Below are 17,709 nucleotides of genomic sequence, written 5' to 3'. Positions count from 1 at the left end.
TTTTCCTTAATATGACAGCCACAGACATCCAGTTGATGCTACAAGAGTCTAAAATGAAGAAAATCCCAGATGCAATGTATTATTCAACCAAAATCCCAATATAACCAGAAAAAAAATAAAGATTTTATGCATAACTCTGGACTGAAACACACCAGGGACTCTCATTTTGAAATGTCGCATTTACCTTTGCACACCCTTGCTTTAATTTAGAACACTCGTGAATATTGTCAATTATGATGAAGTGTCAGTGACTGCTACTGTTATACCGTAAAACCAAGCAGTTCTAACTGTAGAATCCTCCAGCACTGGCCTTAAAGGTACACGGAGTGAAGGTACATTTGCACTTTTTAGACCTTCTGAGTTCTGGTCACTTACATTGCAAGGACCAACAGAGTTGAGTTGTTCTTCTAAATATCTTTGTGTTTAGCAGATTTTACAGGAAAGAACATGGTGCAAACCTGTATTTATTTATATGGTTTAATGTCCAGAGCCTCTAAGCTTTTGAAAGTCTAGAAGTTTACAAATGTGGATCCATTTTTGTAATTAGTTAAAAAGTCAGTTTGACTCTTTTATCTGTTGTCAAATTGTCGTATATTACCAAGACTGTTACAACCATTGTTGTATATTTGCATTGTCAATGCAAAAAGTGGATATTACACGTTTTAATACTAATGCTAAAGCAACTTTTGCCCAAATGAACACTCTCTATGGCATTGTCTAGTCATTTTTTTGTCCTGATGAGATTAAATTTGTATGTTATGTTGTCATGTGTCTTCAATGTGCGTAAATTATACAAATGAGTTGCAAGATTAAGAACTCGCAGATTGTCATTAGTTTGAACATGGGAAAGTCTAAGATATCAATGCCGTTTCCACATCCACATACAACTTTTCATTGTCAAATCAATCTGTCATAGAATGTTTTACACAATGTACACATAACTTTTTGAACAGTTTGACCTGAAGGCCACTGTAAATTGTATTACTGTTTAACAATGCAACATGTTGGAAATAAGCACATTTCCACAGTCTTATTCTAAACAAAATTACAAGGACTAACCTATACCAGAAAAATAATATACATATGAGCTTATGGTTAGGTGTAGTTTAATAGAAGAGGAGATTGAAATATCAAAATAAAGTATAATTTTCCAGGGACTAACAGTCTGCTTTTGTTGTTAAAAAAATAAATAAAATAAAAACATGTACTTTGCCCATAACAGAATGATGACTTCTATAATGGGCTTGGGCTGGTAAAACTTTAAACCCCCCAAAAATGTAAGGACGAAATGGTCAGTTCTTTCTGATGCACCATTATTAAAAGCATGCATAAAACATTTACAAAAACAAAATCTTGACATAGTCTAAAACAATGGAGTTTGTAGTTCAGTCAAAAGCATCAAACATCCAAAAGATATTTTGCATCTTTGGAGTCCAAACCTGGTCAAATCTGTATTCTCCTTAACAGTGTACGTGCTTATCTCAACTTGTTTAACTGGTATGAAAAGGCCACCACAGTTTACAGAAACAAGGGCGTATGTATTTGAAGAAAATTAGACAAAAATACATAATGCAGATATGCTGTATCAAGGGGATTTGTTTTTTTACAAACAATATGGGAAATTCATTAACCAATGCAATACTGTATATTAAGCTATGAGAGTGTGTTCTGTAGTGGGATCAGATGTTGGAGGCTACAGTAAACACGGGTCCAGTATGAACGTTGTCGCCTGCAACCTCTCCCATTGCCTGCAGGGCGACTGTGGCTGCCATTGCCTTGGCATGTTTCTTATTAGGACTGGCAGTTTGAGGCTGGTAATCACATCCATTCACGACCACCTATGTGAAGTCACAGAAAAACAGGTATTGAAAGTGATATAAAATCAGATTAAAAACAGCCACAAGCAGCAGTTGTATAAGGATTTAAATATAAACTTCCTCCATCGCTTGCATTTCTGAAAATTTTTCCAGTTAGAGTGCCACCTATAGGCAGAAATTGGTGGAATTTGGTGTCCATCCTTAGAATGTCTAATTGTCAATTAGTACCAAGTTTCATGCTGACTGGACTTTCCGTTCGGAAGATATAAGCAAACAGTCAATATGGGTCATGCACTAAAATTTCATTGACTTGTATCTGATTAACAAATTTACTAATCCAAATTATTTAAAAAACATTTTGTTAGGAGTGACCATAATGGAAATATGACTAACGCAATAGCACAAGTAAAAAAATGAACGTTTGGCTTTTCAGAAAATCTGAACAAATACAACAGGGTTCCAGCAACTTTGGGTCATGGCCTGTGACTTTGTGCTCTTGTTTCAAACTCTTTGACAGCAAACATTTTGAGTCAATGAATTCCACTAATGTTACATCTTTGTCAGAACATTTCTGTATTGATAGCATGTGTGACCAATGTTACAGCTCTTTAATCTGGAAAGTTGCCTCAGCAGATTTACTGTAATTTCAACAAAGAGTCCTGTTTACACATGATCTCTTAACAGAAAAATTCAGTTACATTTACAGCAAAGACTGTATGTTTTAAAGCACCTGAAAGAACAATGACAGTTCAATGTGTAGACAATAAGATGAATTTGAGCATCAACCTTGAAAAGAAAGTTCTTGCGGTGGTCGGGTCCGCTGTGGTGCACCATCACATACTCTGGTTGTGACCATTTCTTCTTGTTACACATCTCCATTAAAGCAGATACTGGATGCTTGCCTGTAGATGTGTAAGTCTGGGTCAGAATAAACTGTGGCTTACATTACAGAGTTTATTCACTTAATTGGGAGGTGTGAATTGCTATCAAGCCAACAGATTTTAGGGCTAGGGTATTGGACAACATTCTTGTGAACCAATTTCTCTTTGACTTAGAGCTGGGTTGGGGTTTGGTTTCTGAACTAAACAGCTCTGGCATCATCGGATTGTGGTTGGGACAAGGAAAAGGGGTGGTGGCAGGGATTAGGATTTGGGGTTGGAAGTAGGGGGTTGATGTTAGGAGTAACAGTGAAGGTTAGGATTTTAAGGTTATGAATAAGAATATCCACATGGCTTCTCAACCCAGCTCCTAGACTGTCACAATCCTGCAGAGTTTAGTTCTAGCTTTAATCAGGGTCTTTAGGTTTACTTGAAAATTACAGGCAGGTGTTCGATTAGGGTTGGTACTAAACCCTTCAGAAGCAGGGTTCAGAACCCCTGGAATAGTGGTTCGGGGTAAGATTATGGTAGAAATTTAGGGACTGGGATTAGAAATAGAGGGAAAAGTGTTAGGATCCTGTTTAAATTAAGGGGTGAGGAGTGTTAGGTTTAGTAATCAAGGTTAGAACAAGAGTTAGACTAGGATTTGGGGCAGGGGCTAGGAATAGGACTGAGTGTTGGTGGAATGGATAGGGCTATGCATGCTGGATAGGAATGCTGTTTCAGGACCAACAAAAGAGGTTGTTGGTTGGATGTCCTACTTAGGTGCATCATGTAAGCAGGGTATGTGGGTTGATCGGTCCAAAGACTCACCTAGAAGATCCTTCATCACGACAATGTTACCAGATTTCAGGGTCTTTTCACCTTCTGCTACAAGCCCTGTATTGACAAAAAAGCAGGACATCTGTGATAAAATCCCAGTGATTAAAAAGATCAATCGGTGATTTCTGCGAGGACCGTTCTTACCCTTGCGGTCTGTTTTAAAGTCAATAATGATGGGATCTACTGTGCCTTCCCTGTGCTTCCCCAAACCCTCCCCTGAACGCCATCCCATCTTCCTCATTAATAACTCGCCCATCCCGCCTGAGACTGGTGCAGCTCGCAGGAACTGGTCCTGATTGTAACAGGACAGATACAGGAAGAGAAAGAGAGGAATAGAAGCAAACGGAGAGAAACGGGAGATAGTGAGCGATTTGTTCGTCATTGCATCTGACATCATCAGAAGTTGTCAGGTCACTTCAAACCGGAGCATAGAGCTGTATTTAAGGTAAAAACATATGTCCATCTACTAGATTTTAGAGCTTAGCAGTCTTCTTAATTTCTTACTGTTTGAGATGTTATAACTAGGGCTTTCAATGTCACGCATGAATTTTGTGTGATTAATTTATACTTTTTCTTTGTTAAAAAATTAACACAAATTATCATGCCCTCTGACCTGCATGTGAATTCCCTAATAAGTAATTTTCCAACAGTCAGAACAATTCAAGCTTAAAGTACCACCTTCATGTTTTACGAATTTTGCAGTCAGCTCAGCCTCAGCTTACAGGGAGCAGGTGGACCAAACAATGAATTCTTGCATTCAAAACAGCTACATGAAGCGTAAGAGAATAGAACAGAACGAAGTGGTCTCGAGACACGTTTATCAAACTTGACACCGTGTTCATGACTCAAGACACTAAGAGTTTCCATTTACACAAGCTGAGATTGTAAAACAGCAAGTCACTATGCAATGGCCAAAGAAGTCCATCTGATGCATGTGTACATTGCCAAGCGATAAATTAGTAATTATTTTGACTGATCAATCATCACGTCATGTATTGATTTTGATAACAATTTTAATCGATTGGAAGACCTAGTTATAACATAGAAATAGTTTAAATGTAGAGTCCTTTTTTTTGCATTCTCACCTGAAGCAGTCTAAAGGACTATACTTTTAGATAATACATCAGTAATTTAAGGCGCAAGCCTTCAATAGGCCAGGCATCAATACCGTCCTGAACAGAACTCAGGGTTTGAGTTGGTTCAGATGAATCAAACAGTAGGACACTGCAGAAATGAATCAGTTCACACATAAATCCACATGAATAGAAGGAAGGGTGCTGGATGACGTACGTACCTAGGCCCTCATCATCGGCTGAGCATCTGACGTGAATAGAAGGGGCCTGACTGTGACCATGGCAACAAGGCAGCTACAAGGACTGACCCTGCAACAAGTTTCCATACAGAGGGGTGAGAGTTCACAGGTCAAACTGTGAGCCCCCACCCCTCGTCCATCCGTGTCCCAACCCCATCAACCCCACCAGCTCCCACCATGGGCAGAGAGAACAATTTAAGGTTTGGAACCTTGGCAATGAATGCCAAATCCCATTTATCTCTGATCCCGAAGGAAACAAACATTGATTTGATAGCAGTCATTGTATGTTAGTAAATTCACCAGGCCGTTTGGAAGACTGAGTGCACAATACTTCCTCTCAGGAAGTCATTTTGAGACAGAAAATAGGGACTTACTTGATCAGTCAACTTTCTATATCATGTGAATGATTTGGATCCCATCCCCTGAGTGAGGGGTGAGCTCCAAACATATTTCATGTTTAGACATTATCTTTAAATATCATTGCTGTTGGGAAAGCAACAAGACATATTAATTAAATACTGTATGTTGTATCTAGGTGAAGTTGGCCATTTTGGAAACACTGCACTGAATAAATAAGTTGTGCCGTCTTTGGTTTTGTGAAAGCCTTGGACTTTGTCGCCAATATTTATTTAGCTCAAAGGGATCCCAAGTCTATAGAAAAACGTTGGATTATCGAATCTGAATCTAAAGACGAGGTTTGCATTACACAGTGTTCAACATCCAAAGCCTTTAGCACAATATGTATTTTGGCTAAAATAAGACTCATTAGAATTACACATGTACACACTTTTGGTTGGAAGGTTTGAAAGAAGTGTACATTTAACGAGTAAAGGGAGGCTAAATGAGCCATAAGCTGCGAAAGGTCATAAATGAGTTATTTTACCATGGTTCAGGGGTGCTTACCCCCTTAGCCGTGGAAAATTAACTATTGCGTGGCTTCAGTTAGTTTATTTGTTTTTATAAATCTGCAACAACAGCAATAATGATAAAAGACACCAATGTTCAATCAGTAATTACATTTAGTTCTAATAACATTCACAATAAACAATTGTTCTACCAGGTAATATTACCCTAACTGTATTTTAATATGGAATGCTATTTAATGTGAGGTCACTGTTGCGCATATATCGGCAGTTTTGAACATGGCTCATTCAAACTATCCGATGCATTTCCTCAACCCACTGACAGTTTCCAGGCTGTCATTCAGACTTACTTCAAATCCTCTTCCTTCCTCCCTTCTCTCTGTTTCCATGTCTCTCTCTCAAGACACTTTTAAGAAGAGTACAGTGAGGTGAGAAGCCCATCCTGCATCTGCTACAACAGAATTTCAAAAATAAAACATCTGCATGACCATGCACAAGTGGTGTACCTGTTCAACTGCGACTGCAATTGTAATCAAGGAGCCTCGATTCATTCATAAGATTTTCAGTATAAAATATTTGCACTTAAAATGGAAAGACAAGAAGCCTTTTCTGTAAGCCAACTAACAGATGTCATATGACGTCAGAAAACACAGAGGTCTGAGATGACTTTTGGCAAGAAGGTTTTCCTGGATACCTTAAGGTCATCCTCACTTAAAGAACAATACTTATTACATAAACTTGGCCAGCACGGACTGTCATTGTCATGACTGTCATCTGATAAACAACTCTGGGTACACCAATTGGCAAAGTAATCACAGATGACAATTGTTATATCCTATATGAGATGTTATATGTATTGAGAGAGGGGGGCGATGGGTATTTACACATTCAGGAGCAAGATGGTGTTATTTCAGGATATATATTGCCCTCTGTGGGCAATATGCGAATGTGTTACATACGTTTTCAATAGTTAAAGTAAATAGTGACTAAGCCTTTTGTTCCACACAGCCTCACATCTACTTTTGAGTTCCATGAGGGTGAGTAAATAATTACAGACTTTTAATTTGTGTGAACTATCCCTTTAGAGAGAAAAAAAAAAAAAAACAGCACAGTGTAAATCTACATTTACCTCAATAATATGTAAAAAAGAAAAGAGAAAAGAGGAACAAATCAATTTATTTTGTGTGATCTGACTGTACTACAACAATTTGCAAGAGGAAAGGGTGTCTGCTCTTTGATTCTTGGAATCTTTGTTGTTTTAATACATGCATTTGATGCAAAACACAAACCCCCAACCACAATACACGTCCAACATCATTTTCAGAGTAGTCGCGCCAACTCATGGCTTTACCTTCTTAATCCAAGCCTGTGGGCCGCTGTTAGACAGCTCATCAGATGAGAGCACTTGGGCACCTGTTGAACCAGTGAAGAAGCCAGGAATTGTGTTAGACTGGGCCCAGGCATCCACCTGTAAAAGTCAATCACCAGACATGAGTGATAAAACTATTCATTCAGCAAGTTTCAAACCAAGGCACAAAAGCAATAAATTTAAACATACTAAAATGTGTTTCAAGTCTTCAGAAGCCATACAATAGCTTTGGATGAGGAAAAGACAGGTATGCAATGACTTCTATGCGTGCAGATTCCAAGCAGGCCTGCACAAACCCAATATCCAAACACAAAAAAATTATTTTAAACGTACTTGCTCCTGAGCCCGATTGAGCATACACATGGCACTGATGTCGAAAGGATTTTCCTCCAGCCTCTTCTGGGCTACTGCTCTCTCGCTGACAGCCAATGTGATGTCCACCGGCTGGAAACACAAGAAAAATGAGCTTAAACAAGTTGAAAAGTTAAAGCTCAATTGAGATTAATTTGGAGTATTTCAATAATTGAACACATACTTGAGAAGGCGCTTCAGGAAAGACACTGTCATTGTCCTTGCTGGACTCTTCAGTCTCGGCAGAACCTGATGCCGATGGCTTTTCAGTCTTCTTTTTGACCGGCACCCATTCCCCGTACACACCATCAGCCTCCTTCTTTCTGTGCTGGGAGCCGGAGGACACTGGGAACTCCTTAGCAAAGACAGCTTCCGTTCGGACAGCTGGCTTTATTGAGGTGCTCTGAAAGAGGTGGGGGCACATGGGAGAAGGTTTGGGAAAAAATCTTTGTGTGAATGGTTTAAATACTATTGTCTGCCCAGACAAAATGGTTGTAGCCAATTATGCCACTTGTTAACTCAAGTGCAACTTAATTATTATCCTAAATGTCTACATCTATGTATGCATCTTCAACCATTCAAAGTTATGAAGGTGCAGCATCTTGCCGTAGCACAAATGGTGTGGGATGAGTTAAGTGTTATAGTTTAATAATTTAGGGTTAAGGCTTTGTTTAGTAAAGACCAAAGCATAAAGTGCTTTTCTGTGTGCCACTACGTCAGCACACGAGATGCAAATTTTGTCATCAGCACAGTACGCACAGACTGTCCGTGTGCAGCCCAGTCAGAGGCATAACTTGAATCTTACAGGCCCCAGTGCAAAGCACCTGACGTGGTGGGGGGATTGGGGTTGTTTCCAGTGACCTGTCGGACTGGCGGTCGTTTTAATCTTTCCCTTTCGGTTGGCCATTGCTAGCCTTCCTTTTATCCCGGCTGGCTGCCCACCTTTCACTGCCTCTAGTTACGCCACTGAGCCACATCTAGACAGTCATTGTCTGTGTGTGTCATCTGCACATGGGCCTGCCGGTGACTACTAAAAGAGTATCACAAGGCAGTCGTAGTGTGTATGTGTCAAATGTATCTGTATGGTCTTGCGGTCAGAAGAGTATAATTTGAAAGGCTGAGCGTTCGACTGTAAGCAAGTCAGAATGGCATGCAGAAAAACAAAGTATACCCTAGCCTTAACAGTGATGCTTGCTTTAACAAACACTAATAAAAGTAAGACACTTACACTGAGACTAAAGGCAATGCCCTTGTTCTGCTTAAGAGAAGTTCCTCCAAATGGCTTCTCATCGTCTTCATCATCTGACATGTGTGGTTTTGCAATGGCCATCTCTTCCTTACTCTCAGCTATCTTCTTACATCTCTGAGTAATGGAATAAATAGTTGATTCAAGGCAGATTGAGAAACTCTCAAGGTAAACCAAAGTGCAAGTCAATCCACAAGCACAAGCCTCACCTCAGTTAGCTCTTGAATGCTGAAGCTGTTAGCTTGTTTGGTTACTCTCCTTTTGGCTTCCTCAATACTGGCTAGATTAGGTGTGGTTGAAGCGGGTGGCTTGTTGACAATTGTCGGTAAAGGGGCAAATTGTGGCAATGACGCCAGGGCACCCATACTAGACAAAGCAGCAGTCATCGTAGCAGCAGTCATACTAGCCAAAGCAGCATTCATGGTCATGTTTGACATCACTGGTACCCCCAAGGATAGGGACATGGCTGTAGCTTTCGGCCTGAGGCTCTCTGGGATGGGCACCCCGGCCTTGGCACACATAGCTGCGGCGTTAGCTTTAGCTATCTCCAGCAACTGTTCCTTATCTGTGAACATGAAAGGAGTAAGATGAGATATTCAAAAGCAAGCACAATAAAACCTAGGAAAGAATTCTGAAGTTTAGTCGTACCAAGCTCCGTAAGACGTGGAGGAGTCTTGCTGGCGCTTCGGCGAGTTTTGGATGTCGACCTTTTCTTACGAAGAATGAGAACCGGAGAGCGACTGGGTTCTCGTTTCCATCGGTCCCGTTGATTTAGTGATCGACCTCCAAAACCTCTTCTCCAACGTGAGCCTGATCGAGATTGCCTCCTTGAATGTGACCGAGACCTTCTTCTGGATCTTGATCGCCTGCTTCTGTCTGGAGTTTTAGACCTTCTTCTTTTACCTGGTGAACGAGACCTTTTCCTTTTGGGGGACCTTGATTTATAACATTTGTTCTGCATTTTGGACTTGCCGCTTCTTCTTTGTGAGGGTGATCTAGATTTGGACTTATTCCGTGAAGATGACCTGGATTTCCTCCTTTTCGAGGAAGACTTTGATATAGATATTGCAGCTCTTTTGGATCTTTGTGGATTGGGAGACTTTGATGGTGACACTGAATTATTCTCTATTGAAGTCTGTGTGTCTGTTGTTGAAATTGTGGTAGTTTCTTCCTTTTCAGGGTTGATGGTACACTCAGAATCTTTTGGCTCAACTGTTGAGGATGTTGAGATTTCTGCTGATACACTGATCTCCTCCAAAGGCAGCTCAAGTGTAATGCACTTCTGGGAAGAGTTGCTCTCAGTAAACTGACTCGAAAACGGGACTGGTCTCCAAGATCCAATGATGCCAACTGCATTCAAAACAGAATCTGAGCCATCCACAACAATCTCATGTGGCCTGGCTTCTGTGTTTACAGCCACTTGTGGACTTTGTCCATTCTCAGTTGTTTTTTGAGATACATTTTGTTGCATTCCAGAACTTAAACAATTGTCCTTTGCTGGAACAATATCATTATTAATAGTTTCGGTTTTCTTCTGCCTGTCTTTTGAAACAGAACTAGATTTTGATTTGGACCTTGATTTAGAATGTTTTGTTCTTCCTTGCGACCTACTCCTGGAACGGTTCCTACATCGTGGAGAGTGGGCTCTAGATTTTGATGCAGACCTTCGGTTCTTCCTTAAGATTACAACAGACCTTGATCTAGTCCGCCTGGAATGCGACTTGGATCTTGAATTTCTGCCTCTTCTGACAAAACGAGACCTGGATTGTTTATTCCGTCTCTTTGACCTCGATCTACTTCTCTCTCTATGCATACTAGACCTCTTTCTGGGACTATTTCTAGAACCGGATCTAGACTTTGATTTCCGATGTCGTTTAGAAGACCAGGATCTTGATCGGTGTTTAGATTTCCGTTTGGGTGATCTTGATCTGGTTCGTCTGCCTCTGCAGTTCTCCTCTCTTTTAGATGTCCTGCTGGAGCTTCGTTTCTTGTCCTTGGCCCTTTCATTTTCTATGTTGTTGTGGACATGATTTTCCATCTTGGAAATAATGTCAGGTAACTCCTGAGACTTATCAAAACCAGATGTTTCCTTTAGCTCTGACTTTGAAGCCGTACCTGCTGATGATGATTTAGTATTTTCTCTGGAAGGTTTAGATTGGGATTCAAATTCTGATCCAGATGCAGAAGAGCTTTCAGAACATGAGCCAGACCTTTTCGCTTTGTCTGCCTCTCGTGATTTTTTCTTTTTCTTTCTCTTCTTTTTCTTTCCACTGAAGACCACACAAAACAACAGTGAAAATAACCATGTAAATATAATACACTTAATAAATAACCACATTTTAACAATTATTATAAAAATAATTGGTCAATGCAGATGAATGACTCCAGGTGTACTAAAGAATGTTACTGTATTTTAGTAACAATTTTGACATGAAATCCCTGTTTGACTAGCTAACAAAAAAGGACGTGTTGGACAGAATGTAAGCCTCAGTCACCATGACTTTCATTGTATGGAAATAAGATGCAGTGAAAGTGAGTAGTGATGAGATTAACACCCTACCTAACAGCATCTCCATGTGTTCCACGGTAGAAAGTCATACAGGTCTTAAACATTTTTGGGTCAACAATCCATTTACTTATACTGGTATGCTCTGAAGCCGATCCCCAAACATTAAGCAAACAATGGGCATATTTTTGTACATATAACTGATAATGGAAAGATAAATGGAAGTTATCATGATTCCAAAGTGATGGTAACACATAATTAGTTTTTTGTAGGTACAAAGAACCATGTCAAACCTTTCTTGAGTCTCTCTGTCAGACTCAGTCTCTTTTCCGTCCTTATGTTTCTTTTTCTTCTTTTTACTTTTGTGTTTTTTGTGCTTTTTACTCTTCCTGTGTTTAGTGCTGGTGTCCTCTTTACCATGGTCATCCTGGAGGTCAGTATATGTGACTTTATCTGCAGTGATGAGAGTGACAGTCATAATATGGATTGTGACAGAACATTTGAACACAAAGAAGAACATATTGTAAGTTATGATGTCCGACCTGTTGTTGTGTTAATTTGTTCTGTTGGAAGTCCATCTTCTCTCGTCTCTGTGACAGGCTCAGATTGTGGTTCCACAGTATTACAATGCATGTCATCTGTCCGACTGAATAGCAAACATTTTATTTTATTTTATGAAAACCTTTTTTTTTTTTTTTTTTTTTTTTTTTTACTGGTTGTAACACCAAATTACCACAATTTTACTTAAACAATTCTACTGAAACAAATAACATGTCCATTAACTTATTTTTTCCATATCACAAGTATCTACAAAAATCAACATGAGAAAGTATAGATTTTAGGTGCTGTGACTGGTCATCATTTATTTTAAGTTTTTATTTATTTATTATTATTTGGCCATTTTGAATAACATATTTTGCCATTCTGTCAAATCGTCCTGAAGGGTGTTGAGTGAGATTTTAAATGTGTAAATATTCAATGTAGCCTCTCAATTAATACAAGGTATTTTATAACATATATAGTAATCATAGGAGAATTGTTTAAAAAAATGTTGTTTAAAATAATAACATTAGATAAAGTATAAGAAGTGACACCGCTGCTTTACATTTCATATAACTAATATATTTTGTTACTATGGTAAATTAAGAAAAAATCTAAACAAAAGGTACATTTAAAGAATGGATAATTATGATCCACATGCGCTCTAATTGCAAATGCCACAATTCAGCATAAAACTTATTTAAATGAAGTACTAAAAAATATTCTTGGAAGTAGCATGTAAACACCATTAGACATAAATTTCAGTATCATATTGTATATTAAAATACCATGGTATTACCATACGTTTACTGCAATCGTCATCAAACGTACCATGTGATTTGGATATGGTACTGGGTTAATATTATGGTTTTGGACAAAATATGCCTTGGCATACATCAAAGTACAGTGGTATTACTTCCATGTGATTCCATCACTGTATTACGGAGCAACAGTATTTCAAACTGCATTGCAAAGCACACATAACAGATCGCCAAACCAGACGCGAAAACACACCATTCTATCAAACCACTAACATCATAATCACCTTCATCATCTATTTTTATACACTAATTTTAAAGTAAACAGTGTATTTCAGTGTGGAATCAGTACCGTCTGTATACAGACAGCAGAAGCTAATGTTGCTAACAGGCAAATACGGATCAACACGTTTGTAAACAAACTCTTGTGCTGTTTCATGTTTTCTGAAGGCACAAGTAAAAAAAAATCGAACAATTCACCTGTTCTCTTGAGATTCATCCGCGATTTCTTTGATTTTATTCATTACAAAATCCCTGAATATCTGCTCGATGTTGGTCGCCATCACAGTGCTGTTAAGTCCGCCGGTATCCCAGAATGCCTAATTTAGCAATGACCGTTTTCCAAAGCGATCAATCCTCCACTACATAGTGAATGACTCGTAGTGCACAACATGGGGATGAAGAGCACGATTACCCCCCCCTAATTTACTGTTATACAAAAACTAGTCCCAAACTGATCACTCGTTCACCCATTCCCTATACAGCAACCACCTTAGAGTGCATGGGGATGGAGTACACAATTTCCCCCCCGTTTTATTGAAGAAAAAAAAAAAACTTGTCCCAAATCAATCACTCATTCACTCATTACTGTCAGCAGACATATCACCCTGTAGCTCAAGACCGGTTGCCCACTGAAGCTAGGCAGAGTTGAGCCTGGTCAGTACCTGGATGGGGAAAACTAAGGTTGCTGCTGGAAGAGGTCTTATCAAGGCCAGCAGGGGGTGCTCACCCTGTGGTCCGTTTGGGTCCTAACGCCACAGTATAGTGATGGGGACACTATGCTGTAAAAGAAAAAACACCGTCCTTTGGATGAGACGATAAACCGAGGTCCTGACTCTCTGTGGTCATTAAAAATCTCAGGACACTTCTCATAAAGAGTAGAGGTGTAACCCTGGTGTCCTGGCCAAATTCCCCCGTTGGCCTCATCAGTCATGGTTAATTGATAATCCCCATCCATTAATTGGCTGTATAACTCTACTCTCTCCTCTCCACCAATAGCTGGTGAGAGGTGAGTGTACTGGCTGTGTCTCCTTTGGAAGGCCTCCGGAGGTCACATTTGTTGGCCGCATACATCATCGTTTCAGAAACGCGAGTAGGACACTTCGAATGCGAACTTCTTTCACGGGAAGTATGCATGAGGTGTATCCTTCGTGGGCACTCACAACCCACAATTCTTTGCTTCAACGGAAATGTCTAAAAAACAATTATGCCAATTTGCCTGTAAATATGATGTTCAAATGCAAGGAATGTTAATTCCCAAGTTGAAGTACCTCAGTAGATGGGTGCAGAGTATATTATATGTATAATTATATTAATATATAATTAAAATAAAGTATTTTGACTAAAAGTACACCTGTAAAATCTATTTTCTTTTCTCTTTACATCATTATAACTCTTCTAAAATGTACCTCATACATTCCCTTCTTAAGGGACTTTGTTCTCTTCTCACTCAAAGCGCTCGCACTTGTTAAAGAGTGGCGTGCTGTCATAGCAACCATGTTACTGTGTTATGTTCCGTTTGTCCTACGAAGGCCGTCTCGTTTAAACGAGGCTTGTTTAAAGGAGGACGCTCGGTATACTGCACCCTTCAAAGGACACATCCTACCTAGCACGCAGCCTTCCAAACAAGACACAGCCATAGTCGTCGCATCATCCAGGTGGATGCGGCACACTGGTGGTGGTTGAGGAGAGTCCCCTGTTCACTGTGTAAAGTGCTTTGTGTGTAGTGTCAGAAAAGCACTATATAAATGTAATATTCAACTCATTCCCTCTTCCCTACATTGTCAGTGACACACAGTAAACTACATGGGGAAGGAGTACACAATTTTTGCCTTTTTTACTAAATTATAAAAACGTGGCCCAAATTGATCACTCATTCATTACATAGTGAATGACTCATAGTGGACTACATGGGTAAGGAGAGCACGATTTCCCTTTTATTTCAGTACAAAAACATGTCCCAAGAACTCACTCATTCCCTATATCTTACACCGTGAATAACACAGTGCACTACATGGGGATGAAGAGCATGAGTTATTGTTATACAAAAATTTGTACCAAACTGATCACTCGTTCACCCATATCCTTCACTGTTACTGACTCATAGGGTGCAAGGGGTTGGAGTGCACAATTATTCCCCTTGCTTTATTGAAATAATAATAATAATAAAAAAACTTGCCCTTAATCGATTACTTAGTGACTTATTCCCTGTTCCCTGTCGACGACTCATCGGGCACTATATGGGAAAAGAGCACATAATTTTGTCCCCCTTTTTTAGTGAAATACAAAAACTTGTCCCAAATCAAGTACTCATTCACTCAGTCCCTATGCCCTATGAAGTGAACGAATGTTGTTTATTGAAGTACAAAAACACTCATTCCCTATTCCCTGAATTTATTAACAGTTCATTTCATAGCAATAGTCATTTGAATGTTTCTTTTTTAAATCTTAAAATTCTTTGTAAAAGACACCAGTTAACAATTAGATCTCTGCCCCACAGGCCACCAAATGACAACAGATTAAAAGAGTAATAAAACAAAAGCCAAAACAAGTAGGTTTTATAATGCTTTTATTTTGTAGACATACTGTAGGAATGCTTCTTACTGGGGATCAGTTCAAATATTGTATGAGGCTTTTATCAAATTGGACACTTTTGAATCCAGTTGTGCATCTTACTAGATTCAGTTGCATACAATACATGATTTGAACTTTATTCAGTCTGAAAATTGCTTGTTATGCACTACGGATGCATAGAGACAGATCGTGAGATGGCCTTCATACTGTCATAGGTTAAGAACAGATGAACGCTCTCTTCTGACTGCAATCAACCGCTGTCCACCAGCTCTCATCTGGAATTGGTGTTTAGAATCTGAATCAGAATGAGCTTTATTGCCAAGTATGCTTACACATACAAGGAATTTGTCTCGGTGACAGGAGCTTCCAGTGTACAATGATACAAAAACAATACAAAAACAGCAGCAAGACATAGATAATAATAAAAAATACAAAATAATTATACACATATGTACATACACACATACACATACGTAGTGCAAATCTAATACAAATCTGTTATCTGTTATGTACATTGCAAATGTTTTTTTTATTTTATTTTTTATTTTTATTTATGTCTTGCTGCTGTTTTTGTATTGTTTTTGTATTGTTGTACACCGGAAGCTCCTGTCACCAAGACAAATGAAATGGCAGAAGAGGTTGGATGTGTTGGATAAATATAAAAAAGACTAAACTGTGTATTGCACATAGTTATTGCTCAGTGGGGCAATTTATCTGTTCATGAGATGGATAGCCTGAGGGAAAAAACTGTTCCTGTGCCTGACGGTTCTGGTGCTCAGAGCTGTGAAGTGTCGGCCAGAAGGCAACAGTTCAAAAAGGTAGTGGGCAGGGTGAGTGGGGTCCAGAGTGATTTTTCCAGCCTTTCTCCTCACTCTGGAAAGTGTATAGTTCTTGAAGGGGGGCAGGGGGCAACCAATAATCCTCTCAGCAGTCCGAACTGTCCTTTGTAGTCTTCTGATGTCTGATTTCATCGCTGAACCAAACCGGACAGTTATTGAAGTGCAGAGGACAGACTCAATGACTGCTGAGTAGAACTGTATCAGCAGCACCTGTGGCAGGTTGAACTTCCTCAGCTGGCAAAGGAACATCTGCTGGGCCTTTTTCACAGTGGAGTCAATGTGTGTCTCCCACTTCAGGTCCTGTGAGATGGTAGTTTATGGATGAGAAAGAGAGAGAACCACAAGGAAAGTTAAAAAAAATTGCACAAATATGCTAAAAAACTACAAAGAATTGAAAAACAACTTTCTTATAAGCATTGCTGTATGCAGTTTTACCCTCAATTATATTTTATATTTCAGATCAATGATGTTACTAATGATGCACTATGAGCAGTTATGTAACCTGATAATTGCTCACTACTTTGCCAGCAAAAATAATGTTTATAGGAATGGTAAAGAGTAGTCTGTAATCTCACCAATTCTAAACATCCCAAGACATGACAGATTGTGTTTGTGTGGGTGACCGGGCATCCAGTCACTGTATGTCCAAGAGGAACCATCAATCCACTGGAAATTGTTTCCCTGTTGTGATCAAACAATCCAATGTTCATTACATAATTCATCATTTTGGTGTTGTATATCTTTAATTAATAGTGTGAATGGATCTTCTCCTTTTGGATCCCTCCAAGCCATGTCAGAACTGGACCGTTCTTTGCTTTGTTCACCATCGCAACAAGATGTTTATGAGCATCTGCACTCGTTACTGAGGCCAGATGTCCTCGGGAAGAATTTATTTTATATGCAAACAAAATGAAATTTATGAATTTTAAAATCAATGCTAAATCAATGTTTTAAAGGAATAACATTTCTGGTTTATAATTGTTTGTAATATATATGTTTTATTTATAATTATTTAAATATAACTATTTACAATTATTTAATAATTATATGTTGAATTATTGTTATTTGAGGGGCTTTCTCAGCAAATATTTATTTATGCGATTAATTGCAATTAATTTGATTAAATAATCGCCATACCATGTAATTACTTAAATTATAAAATTTTGAAAAAATGACAGACCTAAAAAAATTGTCTATACAACCTACTAGTTGAATCAACTATTTTTGCTTATTTCTGTGGCTGTTGAGGTACATAAAACACAAAGGCGTGGATGACACTGGAATAGAATAATTTTATTGTTCGTTTATTGTGCTTTTCGTCCTTTTTGGAGCTTGACGGACATTGCCCACCGTCTATGTCTGTTGTGGCAGCCAGGACATTTTGCTATAACTCATTTTGTGTTGCATGGACAAACGTATCATACATGTTTTATGCAACATGGAGGTGAGAAGATTTTCACAGAGATGTCATTTTTGGGTGAACTATCTTTGCAATGTCCCAAAATGTAGGCAATGTAGATTTTTTTAATATGACTTTCAAACTGGGAAATCTTGA

The 17,709-nt window shown here is 38.9% G+C and overlaps 1 protein-coding gene across 11 annotated transcripts; it reads right to left on the bottom strand.

Moving 5' to 3' along the window:
* Positions 1-1,089: 1,089 nt before the first annotated feature.
* LOC127445336 (protein SON-like) lies at positions 1,090-13,100 on the bottom strand. Of its 11 annotated transcripts, XM_051705339.1 has the most exons (13): positions 12,943-13,100; positions 11,707-11,810; positions 11,458-11,617; positions 9,307-10,928; positions 8,868-9,223; positions 8,641-8,775; positions 7,597-7,815; positions 7,395-7,505; positions 7,044-7,160; positions 3,662-3,809; positions 3,509-3,574; positions 2,604-2,719; positions 1,090-1,838 (listed from the first exon to the last, which is right to left on the bottom strand). In XM_051705339.1, exons 1-13 carry the CDS (start codon positions 13,023-13,025, stop codon positions 1,680-1,682), a joined length of 3,396 nt encoding a protein of 1,131 aa, XP_051561299.1. In that variant the 5' UTR covers positions 13,026-13,100; the 3' UTR covers positions 1,090-1,679. The 11 variants fall into 11 exon arrangements, 3 of the variants coding, with proteins under 3 accessions (XP_051561299.1, XP_051561300.1, XP_051561301.1); XR_007897969.1 differs by lacking the exons at positions 1,090-1,838; positions 2,604-2,719; positions 3,509-3,574 and adding exons at positions 4,812-4,899; positions 6,043-6,143 and having other exon boundaries at positions 3,750-3,809; XR_007897974.1 differs by lacking the exons at positions 1,090-1,838; positions 3,662-3,809 and having other exon boundaries at positions 2,636-2,719.
* Positions 13,101-17,709: the final 4,609 nt, after the last annotated feature.

This window comes from Myxocyprinus asiaticus, chromosome 8 (assembly GCF_019703515.2).
Source record: "Myxocyprinus asiaticus isolate MX2 ecotype Aquarium Trade chromosome 8, UBuf_Myxa_2, whole genome shotgun sequence".
NCBI classification, from domain to species: domain Eukaryota; kingdom Metazoa; phylum Chordata; class Actinopteri; order Cypriniformes; family Catostomidae; genus Myxocyprinus; species Myxocyprinus asiaticus.
Note: the sequence above shows the minus strand (reverse complement) of the source record. Positions and strands in the feature narration are given on the sequence as shown.